The sequence below is a fragment of the Geotrypetes seraphini genome, chromosome 10 (genome assembly GCF_902459505.1).
Source record: "Geotrypetes seraphini chromosome 10, aGeoSer1.1, whole genome shotgun sequence".
Taxonomy (NCBI): Eukaryota; Metazoa; Chordata; class Amphibia; order Gymnophiona; family Dermophiidae; genus Geotrypetes; species Geotrypetes seraphini.
The window spans coordinates 47,060,776-47,078,838 of record NC_047093.1 but is presented as its reverse complement, the minus strand read 5'-3'; the positions used below and the strand labels follow the sequence as shown (position 1 = coordinate 47,078,838).

General features: G+C 43.5%; 1 protein-coding gene across 1 annotated transcript in view; it reads left to right on the top strand.

Moving 5' to 3' along the window:
* The window catches only part of MAP2K4 (mitogen-activated protein kinase kinase 4), a 150,818-nt gene extending 133,570 nt beyond the window's left edge, over nucleotides 1-17,248 (top strand). Inside the window, exons 11-12 of the mRNA XM_033961139.1 lie at nucleotides 8,423-8,468; nucleotides 12,711-17,248. Coding sequence (XP_033817030.1) covers nucleotides 8,423-8,468; nucleotides 12,711-12,824 — 160 coding nt within the window. The 3' untranslated portion in view covers nucleotides 12,825-17,248. The remainder of the gene's footprint in view (nucleotides 1-8,422; nucleotides 8,469-12,710) is intronic.
* The last annotated feature ends 815 nt before the right edge of the window (nucleotides 17,249-18,063 follow it).

Sequence of the window (18,063 nt, the reverse complement as noted above, 5' to 3'; positions counted from 1 at the left end):
CTACCAGGGATACCATGTTCCAACAATCAAAAGAACTAGCTGACCATCCACCCATCCATCACTGCCCCCCAACCCACAGGGGAAAAAAACCACCAAAAGCACAAAAAAACAGAAAAAGCCTGAAAACCTTTATATAAACAAACCAAAACCTTCCTCACCCCTCCCACTTCCCCTTCCTCCCCCCACCCTGCACACAGCCCTTGGTTAATACCATACAGGAAATATCACACCCCTAGGTGGATAATCCCAGAAAGAGGGGAGGCGCTGAGAACCTGTGCTCCCCACCAAACCTAGAAAGAACTTGAGGTCCCCCTGTAGGAGGCCCAAAATTAAACTTCCATTCCCAAAGGGAAAGCAACACGTCTCCAAGTCACAGCCCAGTTGCCCAGCCCGCAATCGAGCTACAACCCAAATGGGAGCACACCAGGCCAGCACAGGAAACCCCATGCTAGGCAACTAAACATAAAATCAAGCAAAATCCCATAGGGAGCACCAAGAACCGCGCAGCAATCAAAAACAGATAAACATTAAAAGAAAATTAGACAGTCACCAGTCGGGGCATCCTCAGAAAGAGGCAGAGCTGGGGCTGGGCGCAGAGGCCTACCACGGCCCCTTGTAACTCGCTGCCATCGTGGCTGAGCTCTCCTCATGCCCACCAAATGAAAAACTGAGGCAGTACCACCAGCCGAGGTAGTCAGGGTCCCAAAATCCACCCCAGGAAAAATCTGGGCGGCATCTTCCAGGGTGTGCACAGTTTGTAGAGTCCCAAGATGAAACAGGAAGGCAAAGGGATGTCGATAGCGAATCGTCTTGGTACGAAGGTATTGCAGGACAGGTCTCAAATCCGCTCTCCTTCGTAGGGTGACCGCTGTCAGGTCATGGTAGAGTTCAATCTCCTGATCCTCCCATCGAAGTAAAGGCTGTAGTTGAGCCTTCTGCATGACTACATCCTTAATAGTATAATCCTGGAAACAGGCAATGATGTCGCGGGTCCTGTTATCCCGCGATTTCTGCAAGGCCCGATGTGCTTGATCCAAATGGATATCCTCCGGGACCACCACAGACAGTAGGGAACTCACGATCTGGCAGACCACCGCTGCACAATCCATAAACTCCGCCGACGCTGGGAGCCCCAGATACGAATGTTGGACCGCTGATTGCGGTTCTCAAGATCTTCGATTTTATCGAGTAAGTTATAGCTGCGTTTGCAAATGATCCTTGTGCGAGGCCTCCAGGCAAAGGAAATCCGTGTGATATTCCTCGAGGCGGCCCTTGGACTCGTCCACCCGTCTCCCCGCTAAAGTTGTTAAATCAGAGTGAACCGCGCACAGATCTGCCTGTATTTCTTGGAACATGCCCTGGAGTTTGGCCATGGTGTCCTCAGCAGGCGAAATCGCCAGCCTGCTAACTGTCGGTGAAGGAGAGTCTGGGGCTGTGCCTGCACGTAGCAGGGCCACGGCTGATTTCGGGCAATCTCCCGCACGCGTTTTATACGCATAGTCTTTGATGGTGCATTTCCCCAATTGGGCCATCCCGGGTATAAAAGGATGCACCACACCAGCGCTGAAAATGGGGTGCCACTTAAAACTGCCAACCACAAGGTCAGACACCAATTATTGCTATAATACAGGTGAGGAGCACGGAACCTGATGTTCAAGCGGCCATCTTGGTTGATGACGTCAGCGCGCCCCGCACCTGTACTTTTTAAATTATTTTTCTCCTTTACAGACATAGCTTGGCATTTTATTTTTGGGGACATGGATTAATAGCTCTGACTCCTCTTCTTACTTCCACTTGACACCAAGCCAATTTATATTTCAGTGCACTACTCTCTAACCATCTCCCCATTGCCAGGAGATATAGTAACAGAGATTAATGTAGATGGGTTTAAAAAAGGTTTGGACAAGTTCCTGGAGGAAAAATCCATGGTGTGTTATTGAGACAGGCATGGGGAAGTCAATGCTTGTCCTGGGATTGGTAGCATGGAATGTTGCTGCTGTTTGGATTTTTGCTAAATACTTGTGACCTGAATTAGTCATTGTGGAGACAGGATATGGGACTAGATGAGTTATTGGTCTGATCCAGTATGGCTGTTCTTATGTCCCATTTCTTGTAGACTTGGCTTACTCATTATCCCTTCACTACCACTCTCATTTCTCATCTTTCTTAGCAGGTGTAACTACCTTTCCCCAACTGACTGGACTTGTTTTGCTGCTCTACTGTATATGATTTTGTAAAATACTTTGCCCTGGTATAGTAAAGCCACTATATCAAATACCAGAAAACCGTGATCCTGGGCATATCCTTGGTTTTTTGGACTGTTCTATTCTCCCACCTCCTGCAACATTTCTGGTACTCATTGATTCTAGGTCAGTTGCATCACCATGCCTGCAGAATTCATATGATGCCATCTGCCTGCCCAGAACCCTGGAAGCACAGTAAGGATTGCAACTTGAAACCTCAAGAATCCTATGCTGGATTAGAGGACTGTTAACTGCGCCAACCCTCCTAATGGCGGACGGAAACCCCCCAAAACAAATCCAAACCTGCGAGTGTGACTCCTGAGTTGGCCCCTTCGCTCCTCCTGGGGCAGGCATACCAGCCTTTTGGAACGGAAGCTTCCTGCACGCGTGACACAGGGCTGCTCGGACTGGAACCTTCTTGCCGCTGAGTCCCACTTTCCAACGTAACTTCCAGCTGGAAGTTACGTCGGAAGTAACGACTTGATGGCAACTTTACTGACATGCCCCTCACAGGAACACTGCTGTTAACAGTGGATGTTTCTGGGAAGGCTCCCAGGGGCTCGGTTTGGGCCTTACGGTCCTCTCCCAGCTCCATGCTGAAAGATTTGGCTACAACTTTGAAAACCACATCAAAATCAGCAAAAACCTATTCTACGACTAAACAGGTTGCCTCTCTAGCTCCTTTGGATCATGGCCAGCTACCACCTAAACATTTTGCTCTGACTGTTTTAGCTTCAGAACCTCCTTTTCAGGGTTCTGAGAGTATTCAGTCACTTTCTAATTTTTTCAGTCTTTTACAAGAGTTTATACAGGTTAGGGCTGCTTTATTTCAGCCTTCTTCTCCTGCTCCCCCTATCCCTCTCCTCAAAGCACAACAGTGCCCTGCTTGTGTGGAACAACTTTCTTCAGACAATCCTGTTTTATCAAACTTTGTTGGTATTCCTCAGAGAATGGATTGAGGTCCCTGCACCCCATCTGTTGATCTCCAGATCATGATGATGTCCTTGTATCAAACCTTGACCAGCCTTCTTTACCTCTTTTGCAGCCAGTCCCAACATAGGAGTTTTCTTATCCTAAGTTCTTACAAAAGGTTTTTACTCTTTTGAATCTTCATCAGGCCACTTTGCCAAACAGGCAGTAAGGATTTTCAAGCTATCCTTCAGTCCTGTAAAACTCCATCAAAGGAAATTATTTCATTGCTAGTACTTCAGATATTACAAGACCTACAGCGGGCTAACTGGCAAAACCCCCTATCAGTCTCCACAGCTTCTAAGAGACTTGAATTAAAATACAAGGTGAAAGAGGCGCTTGGTCATGCTGCTTCAACTCTCTCACCATTTCATAGTTAGCTATTAAGAAATCAAAAACATCAAAATTTCCTGCTAATACTCCCCCATGAAAAGATTGTCGTCATCTAGATTCTGCTGGTCACAAGGTATATAAGGGCTGTATGCTTTCTTCTAGGATTATGGCTCATCACCTTCAAATCCTGCATTTTCAACATTCAGTTCTTCAACAACTTGACACTGCTTCTTCTGAAGCCATTCAAAATCTTCATGTAGCACTACAGGAGTCTACTTACCACTTAATTAAAACAACTATGATACCTATGATATGATGACCAGAACTGCGGCAGTGGCTATAGCTGCCCGATGCACCGCATGGCTTACTTAGAGCATCAGACCTCAGAGAAGACCTACATGACAAGCTTGCAGATGTTTCCTTTTTAGGAGATAGCTTGTTTGGAGAAAAGGTACAAGCCATAGTCTCGCAGCTTAAAGTGGATTCCCTTACCAGTCGGAAACTCTCAACGTATCCTGTGGATCACTCTCAGCAGTTTTGTCACCCTGCCTCTTTTTTCTTATTGTAGATCTTACTATCAACAATTCTTTCAGCAATATTAACCTAGGTGACAGTTCACAGCTTATACAAGAGCCAATATGCAATGATCACAGTCGTCGTCTTATGCACAAAAACAACATCTTAGAGACTGTAAGCTGTCTTCTGTATCTCCACTGCCTTTACTTAAGCCTTCGCCTAGTTTTTGGCCTTCTGCCGGCGGGAGGACAGTTAACCCAGTGCTTTTCATCTTGGCAGGACATCACAGCAGACCATTGGATCCTCAGCATCATTTCTCAAGACACCTCTCAGACACCACTACCGTCCACTGTGCCTCATCAGCACATTCCTCAACTTCCAGCAGAGTTCTCTTCTTCAGAACAATGCTATAGAAAGGGTGCTCAAGGGTCTCTCGTACGAAGAGAGACTGAACAAATTGCAGCTCTACACTCTCGAGGAACGTAGGGAGAGGGGAGACATGATCGAAACATTTAAGTACCTCACGGGACGTGTTGAAGTGGAAGATGATATTTTCTTTCTCAAGGGACCCTCGGCCACAAGAGGGCACCCGCTCAAACTCAGGGGCAGAAAATTTCATGGCGACACCAGAAAGTATTTCTTCACAGAGAGAGTGGTTGATCATTGGAACAAGCTTCCAGTGCAGGTGATCGAGGCAGACAGCGTGCCAGACTTTAAGAATAAATAAATTGGGTCATTAGGGCATAGACAGGGGGTGGGTAAGCAGAGTGGGCAGACTTGATGGGCTGTAGCCCTTTTCTGCCGTCATCTTCTATGTTTCTATGACTTGGGTGTGCTGGTGGATACAACAATGAAATCATCGGCACAGTGTGCAACATCCTCAAAGAAAGCAAACAGAATGTTGGGTATCATTAAGAAGGGTATCACGACCAGGACGGAGGAAGTCATCATGCCGCTGTATCGTGCAATGGTGCGCCTGCACCTGGAGTACTGTGTCCAGTATTGGTCGCCGTACCTCAAGAAGGACATGGCGATACTTGAGAGGGTCCAGAGAAGAGCGACGAAAATGATAAGAGGTATGGAAAACCTTTCATACGCTGATAGGTTAGAAAGGCTGGGGCTCTTGTCCCTGGAAAAGGGGAGACTTAGAGGAGACATGATAGAAACCTTCAAAATCATGAAAGGCATAGAGAAGGTAGACAGGGACAGATTCTTCAGACTACGGGGAACCACAAGTACAAGGGGGCACTCGGAGAAACTGAAAGGGGTCAAGTTTAGAACCAATGCCAGGAAGTTCTTCTTCACCCAGAGAGTGGTGGACACATGGAACACGCTCCCGGAGGTTGTGATAGGGCAGAGCACGCTACGGGGATTCAAAAAAGGATTGGATAAATTCCTGAACGATAGGGGGATTGAGGGGTACAGATAAAAGTAGAGATAGGTTAGGAAGAGTATAGATAGAAGAAAAAAGGGGGATTATAGGGCTAAGTCAAGGAACACCTGACAGGTCATAGACCTGATGGGCCGGTACGGGCTGCTGGGCGCGATGGACCTCTGGTCTGACCCAGCGGAGGCAACTTCTTATGTTCTGAGATCCACAGAAACCTCTCATTCAGACCAACGGGCCCTTCAGGTCACTTGAAGAGGCAGTTCTTTTCTCCTTCACCTCTTGGGGGAAAAAACACAAAACTACAGCTTTTTGGCTGTAGTTTTTTTAAATTTTGTTTTATGGGGGGGGGGGTGGGGTTCCTGCCAAGGAATAAGTTGGTAGAGTTGGTACTTACATGTTTGTTGGAAAGCACTTCCAAATCTATTTTGTGACCTACACAAACAGTTACCGTATATACTTGAATATAAACTGAGATTTTGGGGCCAAAAAAACCCCCAAAATGGGGCTCTTTAGACTTGTCTCCAACCTACCCTTCATCTTCAAGATTCTGGAAAAAACAGTGTTAAACCAATTGCATTCCTTCGTCAATAAACAAGGAGTCCTATCCACCTTCCGATATAGATTCAGGAAATTCCACAGTACTGAAACCGTCCTTCTCGACATCATTGACTGCTGGAAATTCATGGATAAGGATAATGATATGCTGCTGGATATCAGCATGCAGTTCAACACTATTGACCATCCTTTCCTCATTGAACGGCTCTCTGACAATGGAATCTGAGACATTGCACTATGATGGTTCACTTCCTTCCTGAATAATAGATCCCAAAGCATTCTGTTCAATGATGTGCTATTGAAACCAAAATCGATCATATAATGTGCTCCACAGGGCGCTCTACTATCCCCCCTATTATTCAATCTCTACATTAAACCTGTCTTAGACATAGCCCTTAAATATCAAATACAGATTCACTCCTTCACGAATGACATCTAACTGTACCTACCACTAGGAGAAACCTGTGACGCTTCGATTTTGAAACTCCTAAACTGCCTCTCGGAAATAAAAAACTAGATGTCCATCAACAAATTACAACTTAACACCTCCAAGACGGAACTCCTTTGGATGTGTAAGAACACAGCAACTGTGCCCATCCCTCACTGCACTGGGACTCAACTACAATAACTGCAAAAGACCAAGCACGCAGCCTAGGAATCCTTGACTGTCACTTTCCAACCATGTCTCTCGAGTGGTATCTTCATTTTACTACCTGCGACAACTCTGAAAAATAAGGAACTACTTTTCAGAGTTTGACTCCATCCAACTATTCTATGCTTTAGTACTCTCCTGCATGGATTACTGCAATGCACTATTCAATGGTCTTTTGGCGAAGAACATATGATGTCTCCAGCATGTACAAAACGCAGCGATCAGGCTTCTATAAAAACTCCGTGCCTGCGACCCTGTCTCCCAGCCTCTAGCGTCAGCTCACTGGCTGCCTGTAGTCAAACGTTGTGTCTTCAAGGCTCTGATGCTAGCGTTCAAATCCTTGCACAACATGGCACCCTACATGACAGCTAAGTTTCCTTTGTACGTGCCGAACAGGTCCCTCCACTCCCAGGATGAAATATGCCTCAAGACACCCCCTGGTCATGCCCCTCAACTGCAAACTGCCAAACAATGTTCCTACTCCCACTTCATACTGAGCTTCCCTCTTGCTGTTTCATGGATCAAGTGAGAGGAAGGTAAGTTTTCCCTTTTCCATTGTACTGAATATTTTCTGAATGAATATTTCAGTGTCAAGCTCAGGTGGTGCTGAGCTTTGGAGAACTGCCTTTTTTCCCTTTTGGAATTAGCCCAAATGAAGAACGGAACTGTGCTAAATAGACTGAATTGATCCCAGAAGTTGGGCAAAATGAGGGAAGAGAGACTAGTAGAATATACAAAGGGCTGGGATAAAAGCAAAGATTATGTAATAGCCAAGTTTCCATATTTATTTCTTATTTGATATACCACAGATCAACACAACCCCAGAATGCAGGAATTGCTGATAAGGAAAGTGAGCACTCTGACTGTAGTATGGACTGGCTGAGGGGAAAGACAGTAGTTATCTGTGCCCCTGTAGCTGCTGGCTGCGGCTTGGTCAATCATAAGGTATAATGGGCACACACAAGAGCCTTGCTATATTTGGGAGAACTATTAAGGTATTGTGCAGACATTTGATAATCTGGACTTAAAGGCCAAGAGGTCTTTGCATTAAGTTGACTCTTGACAATTTATACAAATGTAACTGCATTGTTTGATGCTAATTTGCCTTTTGTACTGTTTTAAATAAAGTATATAGGTAGCTTGTGCCAACACAATCCATACTTTTGCATAACTTTGAAATTTTTGGTGCATAAATCCCTTGGATGTAATTGAGGCTTAAGCACACTGTGTATGTGTACGTAAAGTCTTTCTGATGCTGCTGTGGTTCCTTGGCACTTTGTGTTCCTTTGTGGTGCCCTTTCAAAGCACCTGTATGTATACCCTAATAGTGACAAGGTTTCTGGTGTATCCCTGCAAAGGTAGCATAATATGTGTTTCTTCTGAGGACTGTGAAGCAGTATCTAGAGACCATACATGTCTAAAAACATGTCTAATCTTGTAGTTTTATTTATCAGGGGAAGAAATTCTCTTTTTGGGAATCTTTATAGTTAAAATATTTTCTTAAAGATAATGAGAAATTAATGCCTTAGATTTTTTTAGAAGTTAATTGATTATTCACCCACCTTATATTAGTATATGATTTATCTTATTTCTTTATTATATGTTTCGTTTATGATGTGTAGTTCTCTCTCTCTCTTGATGTGGGCTTGTAGGTCTTTTTCTTCTTGAGATGTTTTTCTTTGATGAATATTAATTGGAAAACCTAACTTATAACATTTAGAAAAACCATAAATACAAAAAATTATGTCTCTTCTTACATTTCAGCCTTACAAAGGATGAATCAAAAAGGCCAAAGTATAAAGAGCTTCTGGTAAGTCAGAAGTGCTTCTACAAGTCTCATTGGAGCTCAGTTTTCTTGTATATAAAATTAGAACTAATTTTTATTTACTAGTCTGTTCTAAGGAATTTATGGGGGTGAAGTTTGGTGGTTTAGTTAAAGGGAAAAAGTGCTTTTTAGCATTATGTACTTTTGAGCCAGCACATCCTTCAATTTGTGTACATATGTAGTGGAGCTTTTCAGAGGGTTGCACAGTGCTTGATTAATTACATTTATTTTCCCACTCACTGCCTCCAGGTTTTTAAAGAAAAAAGCTCTCATTTCAGGAACATATTTTTAAAACTGAAATCTGACTTAGAGCTCCTTTTACAAAGTCGCAATAGAGGTTTCTGCTGTGGGCCAGCAAGGTAAATGTTCCGACGCTCATAGGAATTCTATGAGTATCAGAGTATTTACCTCACCAGCCCATGGTAGAAACCTCTACCACGGCTTTGTAAAAGTTGGCGTTGGTTTGTTCTTGATTGTATGTTTACAGAAAAATGGGAGAATTCATGATCCTCATTTAATAAATTCCTTAGATTATTCGGATAAATGTAAAAAATCTCATACTGCCTCTTTAAACCTTGAATCAGCCCACTGAGTTGCCTCGGTGTCACAAGTTTAACCCTTTTCTGCCTATGTTTACCTTTCTCACCCTTTGAAGATTCCTTAACATAAATCTTTATTTATATACCGTGAGTGCCTTTTGGTTCAAGGCAGTTTACATAAAAATGGCTGAGAAGAGTCCATGAGCTACATTAAAGGAGAAGAGAACTGAGAGCCTGGAGGATTGCAGAGAGGGAATTAACAGGACCTAACTGAGAAGGGAGGTTAATAAGTAAGGGAGTTCATAGTCTGAGAGTAGCAACATGGAGTTGGATCAATGGAGTTGGCAGAGTTTTTCTGGGGATTTAAGGTGGGACGTTGATTTTGGAGACCCGAAAAGCCAGTAGACTTCACAAAAAGTCAACAAAACTAGGTTGTAACAAGAAATATTTCTCATATATCAGGTTGGGACCAGCAGTATTGTTCTGGTCCTCATCTTGCTCCATTGCATCTATAGATAAAACTCCTGCTTTTTGTAATTGCAGGACCAGAGGAGCAGTGAAGCAGAAATAGAATTGGTTCAGTATATTGTGCTGAGTCAGCTGGTAGCCCTTCCTTTGTCTCACAGTAAAGGCCTTGGATGGTACATGCTGTAATGTGCTGTCATACTACTTGTCATACCTAGTCATGTGAAGTGTTCAGCGGAGTTAGGTAGTATACAAATTGTCTCAGGCTGCTGAGTGAGGACATTGAGAGTATCACCTTGCGGGGGGATGTTGTTCTATTAGGTGACTTCAATATGCCTGATGTAGACTGGAACACACTCTCAGCGACAAATTGTGACAGCAGGAGGATATTAGCGTCCATGAAGGGAGTACAGCTTAAACAAATGGTGCTAGAGCCTACTAGGGCCCAGGCCATCCTGGACTTGGTACTCACGAACGGGGAAAGTGTCTCGGAGGTCTCGGTGGGAGAACCGCTAGCCACCAGTGACTATAACATGGTATGGTTTAACCTTAGGAAAGGCTTCCCTAGATCTCAAACAAGAACAAGGGTACTCAATTTCCGGGGCGCTGACTTCGAACGCATGGGAGATTTCGTTCATCAGACACTACAGGTTCAAGAAGCGACCGATAATGTGGAAGCTATGTGGTCAACCTTGAAATCGACCATTCAGGAGGCAACTGTCCGCTACATTAAATCGGTAAATAAACAACAAAGAAACAAGAGACCCAAATGGTTCACTGATGAGGTCTCGTACCGAGTAAAGGAGAAGAAAAGAGCATTTCTCTCATACAAACGCACCGGGGAGAAAGAAGCGAACATTGAATACAAGACAAAGTCCGCAGCGGTCAAAACAGCAGTCAGGGAGGCCAAACTTCGAATGGAAGAAACTCTAGCGAAGAATATTACGAAAGGGGACAAATCCTTCTTCAGGTACATTAGCGAGAGGAAGAAGAACACAAATGGTATTGTACGCCTTAGAACGCCAGACGGGAGTTATGTAGAAACAGATTCAGATAAAGCTAAACTGCTGAATGATTACTTCTGCTCTGTCTTTACCTGTGAAGCACCAGGGCACGGGCCACGGTTGGAAACAAAGCAAAGCATGGAAGATCCATTTCAGAATTTTGAATTCACAACTGCTGATGTTTACAGAGAACTGTCAAAACTCAAGGTGAACAAAGCCATGGGGCCGGACAATTTACACCCACGAGTACTCAGAGAGCTATGTGATGTTCTAGCGAAACCATTAGCCATGCTCTTCAATCTCTCCCTAAGTACGGGGAGAGTCCCCCTGGACTGGAAAACAGCTAACGTCGTTCCTCTGCACAAAAAGGGATGCAGAGCAGAGACTGCAAATTACCGACCGGTGAGTCTCACATCAATTGTGTGTAAACTCATGGAAACTCTACTCAAAGGTAAATTAGACATGATTTTGGATGAGGGAGACCTAAGGGATCCCCGTCAACATGGATTCACTAGGGGTAGGTCATGCCAATCCAATCTTATTAGCTTCTTCGATTGGGTGACGGGAAAGCTAGACCTGGGAGAGTCTCTGGACATAGTGTACTTGGATTTCAGCAAGGCGTTTGACAGTGTTCCGCACCGCAGACTATTAAACAAGATGAAGTCGATGGGTCTAGGCGGGAAGCTAACTGCATGGGTGAATGATTGGCTGAGTGGAAGACTTCAGAGGGTGGTGGTCAACGGCACCCTCTCTGAGACATCAGAGGTGACTAGCGGAGTGCCGCAGGGCTCGGTCCTGGGACCATCCCTTTTCAACATATTCATAAGAGACTTGACCCAAGGGCTTCAGGGTAAAGTAACACTGTACGCCGATGACGCCAAACTGTGTAATATAGTAAGTGAAAACAATCTTAAGGATAGTATGACGCAAGATCTGATCATGTTGGAAAACTGGTCCTCGACATGGCAGCTGGGCTTCAACGCAAAGAAATGTAAGGTCATGCATCTCGGCTGCGGAAACCCATGCAAAACTTACACCTTGAACGGAGAAACACTAGCTAGGACTTCAGAAGAACGGGACTTGGGAGTAATCGTCAGCGCAGACATGAAGGCTACCAAACAAGTGGAGCAGGCCTCATCCAAGGCAAGGCAAATGTTGGGATGTATCAATAGAGGCTTCATCAGCCGCAAACCTGAAGTCATAATGCCGCTCTACAGAACCATGGTAAGACCTCACCTGGAATACTGTGTGCAATTTTGGAGACCACACTACCGAAAAGATGTGCTTCGAGTTGAATCGGTCCAGCGAATGGCCACTAGAATGGTCTCCGGACTCAAGAGTCTCCCATACGAGGAAAGACTGGATAAACTGCAGCTCTACACTCTTGAGGAGCGCAGAGAAAGGGGAGACATGATTGAGACGTTTAAGTACATCACAGGTCGTGTCGAGGCGGAAAGCGATATATTCTTCCCTAAGGGTCCCTCGGTCACAAGAGGGCACCTGTTCAAACTCAGAGGAGGGAAATTTAATGGTGACACCAGGAAGTATTTCTTTACAGAAAGGGTGGTGGATCAGTGGAACAAACTTCCGGTGCAAGTGGTCAAGGCCACCAGTGTACTCGACTTTAAAAACAAATGGGACATCCACGTGGGGTCCTTACGGGGGTCGAGCTAGGGAACTAGGTCATTAGCACTCAGACTTGATGGGGTGGGTCAGAAGAGTGGGCAGACTTGATGGGCTGCAGCCCTTTTCTGCCGTCATCTTTCTATGTTTCTATGTTTCTATGTTTCCACTTCTCAAACCTTTAATTCTTGTGAAGCCTTGAAACATCAAATGCTTCTTCTGAAGCAATCCCCATCCCAATGTTTTACCACTCCCCATTTACCTTCCTTTTTTACTAATTTTACTTCGAAGTATTTTAAACAACCTTTCCCTCCCCAACTTCCCTTTTTGTTCCATGTATGTCAATGTGAATTCGTCTAGTATTTTTAATATTTGATAAAATATTGCTGCTATTTACCTATTTTAATTGTTTTCTACAATCTTTTATATTGTACACCGTTAAGACGGTATATCAAAAATAAAGAAACTTGATGCTATGTTATGTTATACATGTTGATCTTATTAAGAAAGTAGCATCTCATTTGGTATCATTTACACACAAATTGTTCCTTAGAAATAATAATAGAAAACATTTGTTTTTTGCTGTCTTAATTTAGAAACACCCCTTCATCCTGATGTATGAAGAGCGTGCTGTAGATGTGGCAGGATACGTGTGTAAAATCCTTGATCAAATGCCCGTGACCCCCAGCTCCCCTATGTATGTGGACTAATGGTGCTGCTACACAGAACTCCAGGAAAAGGGCTGAGAAGAAAAATAAGATGTACACAAGTGTCAGCACCTCTTGCAGTGTTTTAACGCTCGCCCAGACACCATGTGCAATAAGATTGGTGTTCTTCTCATCATGTCTGTATACTCTTCTCACCTAAGAAATGCATCTTGTCTAATACCCCATCACACAGTGTTAGTAGTGATCAGGAGAGAGGGACAGGCCCCCAGCTTGCTCCTTCACATACAAATTCATGAAATGTACAAGTAAGTACAGCTCAGTGTGTTCACCCAATTTGGATGGCGCCCAGAATGTATTTCTAGACTCTAAAGTGGAAAAGTATGGAGGCTGTTGTGTGATTCGCTGGAATGTTCCTGCTGTCAGACTCTTCCCAGAGATCAGTCAGGCCCTGCGTGTTGCCTTTGCTTCCTAGTCCCTGTGTAGCAGGGCTCGGGAGGATATGTTCTCTCTTCACAAAGTGCAATAGATAATGCCTTTTCCACTCTCTTACTGCTGTGTTCCTGGAACAGCATGCTTTGTTCAGTTTCCTTTTTAAAGAAAAGCATCGTCCTCATGTTTTTAAATATAGCAAATATGCCGTTACCAAAAATGTGTTGGGTTTAAAGAGGCTAAAATTAAATTATTAAGAGAAATGTCATCCTGTCCTTTGTCAGCTGAGATGGTCCTTGCAATGCCTGTGGACTCTGCAGGAAGAGTTGTTCTGCCTGCTTCAGTTCCTCAGCCTTGTAATTTCTGGGATCAGATTTGGATCTTTGCATCCTCCAGCCAATTGTATATGGGCAGTTATAGTTTTTAAAGTGCAGGATATTATATTTGCCTATAAAATTTTTAATAATGCCTATGCTGAATGTTCAATTAGTATAAGGTTTTGTTTTTACTAACCTTATTCCCCTATATATTCCCCTACCAAATAATCCCCTTTGATGCCTAACTAAACACAACTCCCTGTCTTTTTTTTTTTTTTTATAGATTGAAATATATGCTATGGCTGAGAGGTATTCCCTGTCTAGAAAAACACTGACTTGTACATGCACAAAGAACTGCACATACATATGAAAGCACTGCTCCCATAGCCTTCCTTACCTTGGGTCTTTTTCCAAACTCCCATTGCTCTAACACAGGGGTCAGGAACCTTTTTGGCTGAGAGAGCCATAAACATGACATATTTTAAAATGTAATTCCATGAGAGCCATACAATACGTTTAAAACTAAATACAAGTAAATTTGTGCATTTTATGTAAGACCACTGCAGAACCTGCTCTCTCCACAAAGGCGAATTTCTCTGTCCATTCCTGCTGAAAAGTACGATACTCCTCATCTTTTTTTCTTTTAGCCATCTTCTTCAATAAAAGGGTTTCTGCAATTAGCTAGCTGACTGAGGTGAGGAGGATATCACCCCAGGTAGTGGTCTTTGGGGCAGGGCAGAGGTAATGAAGGCAGGGTAGCCAATTGCGGGTGTAGCTGGTGGGATGGGAAGCCGGGGTCTCGATTTGGAGCTGCCTGTGAAGGACGATGCGGCTTCAGGCCCGTTCGGCCGCAGATGCTGCGGGGCAAGGTAGGGTGGGTCCCAAGGATGCCGGATGCGGATGCGATGCAGGGGAGGGCATGGCCTGCGCTCGGCGGAAAAAGGACATGTTCTTCTTTCCCAGCATGCATCAGTCAAGCCCCAGCCAAGGATCTTTCCCATGCATTCATATAGTCATAGAGGGACACTGGGGAGATTAGGGGGGGTTCTGAAGCAATAACAAATGAAGTAGGCACACTCACAACTTGTCCCCTTCACTGGTATAGCTTGCTGTGGTCCAGGCTAGAATCTGCAGCTGGGGGAGGTGCCCCACTGTGCAGAGCATCGGAAGATGGCTGCCGCTGTCCCCGTCCTGGCTCAAATCCGATCCGGCTTTGTGTTGGCGTCTCCCGCTTCCGGGTGACCGGCAAAATGTCCCCGATGGTCTGGGTAGGTCTACTCGGGTGTCCTCTGCTGCAGTAGAGGAGCTCGTAGTGTGTGTGGCCGCTCTCCTTGGCCCCGCCCCCGGAAGTCAGAGTGTCACGTTGGCAGCGAGCCAGATGCAGCCATCAAAAGAGCCACATCTGGTTCGCGAGCCATAGGTTCCTGACCCCTGCTCTAACATACACTCAGCTCAGTAGATCTGATAGTTTATAAAAGGTATTTTTCTCAAATGTCCATATCTTTGCTGGTCTTACTGCAAGATGCATATGCATTGCAAGGTAGGATGTTAGTGTTACAGTAAGTTTGACATCTTTCTCCAGTAATGAGTATGTAGGGTTACCATATGGCTCCAGAAAAAAGACAACAGATTGAGACATCCAGGTTTTACTTCCATGGAAAACAATGGAAGTAAGGAGGACAGACTGAGACATATGGTTTTACTTCCATTGAAAGTAATGGCAGTAAAACCCAGATGCCTCAATTCGTCCTCCTTTTTCTGGAGCCATATGGTAGCCCTAAGAATATGCCACCTGGCTCTTTTTCATCATAGTTTCAGAGATGGTTTCTATGACAGCTGATCCCTTGGATAGGTATACTGTAGTATCTTCTGTCCTTGGCTGCCTCCTATCTTGATTGGTCCTGTTGGGGTGAGCATAGAGATTTGAGTATTTGTTGGCCCTACCTCTGGGTTGGTTTAGTGTGGGGTCATTACTGCTGTTTGATTTCCTGTCTTGTGTCTTGTTCCAGTTTCCTGTCTAGTTCTTCCAGATCTCGGTTCCAGATTTTGTTGGGACTCCTATATTTCCAGGTGTTTCATGTTCATGCATGCTTTGTTTCATTAGGATTCTTGCTTTGGACAGCTGCTAAGTTAGTGCTGTTTTTAGCCTGCCCTTAGCACTAAGACTAATGCTGAAGAAGACTGGCCTTTAACCAGCTCTGTGAATCTGAACTCTCTTGATTTCTCCCCAAGGAACCCTTTCTCAGTGGCCACCCACTCACTTCCCAGCCAGAGTCCATAACAGCCTCATTTCCAGGCGTTCAGGCTAAAGACATGCTAGGACTTCAGTGGACCGATCCTCATTCAAAGACTGGCATTCCTACCCATGTTTACACATCATCATCCAGTCAGCAAAATACAATGCCAAGGTTTTCTAGTTAATGCAGTCAGATATTGGAGTGTAGGTAATGAATACAGTAACTCATTTTTCCCCTTTTATAGGGATTCTGATTAATACACAGCACTACAGGGCAGCAGTCACCAGACACCATACAAACATTGACAGATTCTTTAAGCAAAAGTCTCTTCACCACTAATTATTGACAAAACAAAGCAGCACCAACAGCTGAAATCCCAGTTTTCCAGCAGAAATTTTTACAGAAATCCCAGACGTGTTCTACACTGACACAGACATTTTTCCGTTGGTTCATTTTTCCAACTGAGTTTCTTTAATATCTGAAAGAGAGCCATAGTGAACTGCTGCTTTTATTTTTATTTTACTTGTGAGATCACTTTACTCCTCTCTTTCTCCTATTCTCAGTATGGCTTTATTCCCACACACTGGACGTTCCCCAGAGAGGTCTGGCAAAGCTATTGATTAGTAATCATCTAAAGCAGTGGTTCTTAAACCTGTCCTGGGGAACCCCCACAGCCAGTTGGGTTTTCAAGATATTCCTAATGAAAATGATATTCATGAGGCAGATTTACATATAATAGAGGTGACAGGCATGCAAATCTGCCTCATGCATATTCATTAGGGATATCTTGAAAACCCGAGTGGCTGGGGGTTTCCCAGGACAGGTTTAAGAACCACTGATCTAAAGCCATGCTATCAGTCAGGCCCAGGCAGGATTTAGGGGTACTGTCTGTGACCAGGAACTCTAGTTTTCTTTTTTATTTGTAGTCCGTTTTTGGACTTTTTCAGTTCTGCTTTTGGGGAAGCTGAAATGGGGGCTTTTAATGCAGAACAGAATGTTGAGGGGAAGAAAAGGATGGTCCTTGGACTTTCCCATAATGCAGATGACTGTACAGAATGGCAATTTAATAGATTATTAATAATAGATTATTATAAACTATTATGGATGAGGTGTTTAATACAGTGTATCTTTATTAAAAAAACAAAACACAAAAACAAAAAATAAGGTGTATAATGTTCCCAAGCTGTGAAAATAGTGTAAGAAGTGTACAGTGTGAGATCTGCGGGGTATTTTCTCTTGTACCATAGACAAATGTATAAAAATGATAAAAACCGCTGATGTGCAGGGATATTGCCTTATTTGTCTGTAAAATGGAGCTTGGAAATGTAACATCTGGCTGGAAGAGCTCTAGGGTATTTTATCCTTTTATTTTGGTTTGACCTTCTCTATTTAAAGATATTATACATGGAATCTAAGTGTTTATGTAATGGTTCTATACTTTTGCCTGCAGGTCAGTTGTAATAAAACTAGGATGTAACTGTGACCTTGTTACGTGTGCTTCCTAAGGTCAGACACTTACAAAATAGCCAAAACAATTCAATGACACTTCTAGGTATTTATTTATGCTCATTTTTCTGGTTGTGTTGGATATTGCATGTGGTTCTGTTTGTTTGTTTTACATAAATTCTCAGAATGACTTAATGCTACATAATTACTGTTTTCATGCAGGTTCAATGCTGAACTGCTTTCTATCTCAGTATAATGGCATTGGACCCATATTCTAACTTCTAACCATCTGTGTGAAACTTATATACAAAATGGGAGTATCTGGTATATTGAACAAAACACAAACTAAACTGAAATTAGTGTAGTTCAAACAGAATGATTTCTCATTCTGTATCATATAGTTTTATTCAACAACCTTAAAAAAAAAGTGGTGGAGAAAGAGCATGCTGAGCTTGGCTCATGGAATTTGTTCCAACCCCCTCTATGTGTGCCAAAAGGAGATAAGGAAGTCATAGGAGCCACACTATTAGAACCAGTTTATTGATATGACCAATCATGGTTGTGTTTCTGCATATGCCTGCATCAGGTATCCTAACACAGAAAATGTTTAATTGCACACACAAAAATGCATTGATTATTAAAGTTAAAAAATAGATAGAAAATAAAAGTTAAAAACATAAAATTGTGACAAGTGATATGGATGGGTATAAAAACCAAGAAGCTATTATAGAAATGGCATAAAAAGTACACAATGAAATAATACAAAAAAAGAAATAAAATGAGAAATAAAAATTTTCTGATCCAAAGAGGAACAATCATAAAAATGGAAGGATGTGCGTCTGTCGTACTTTA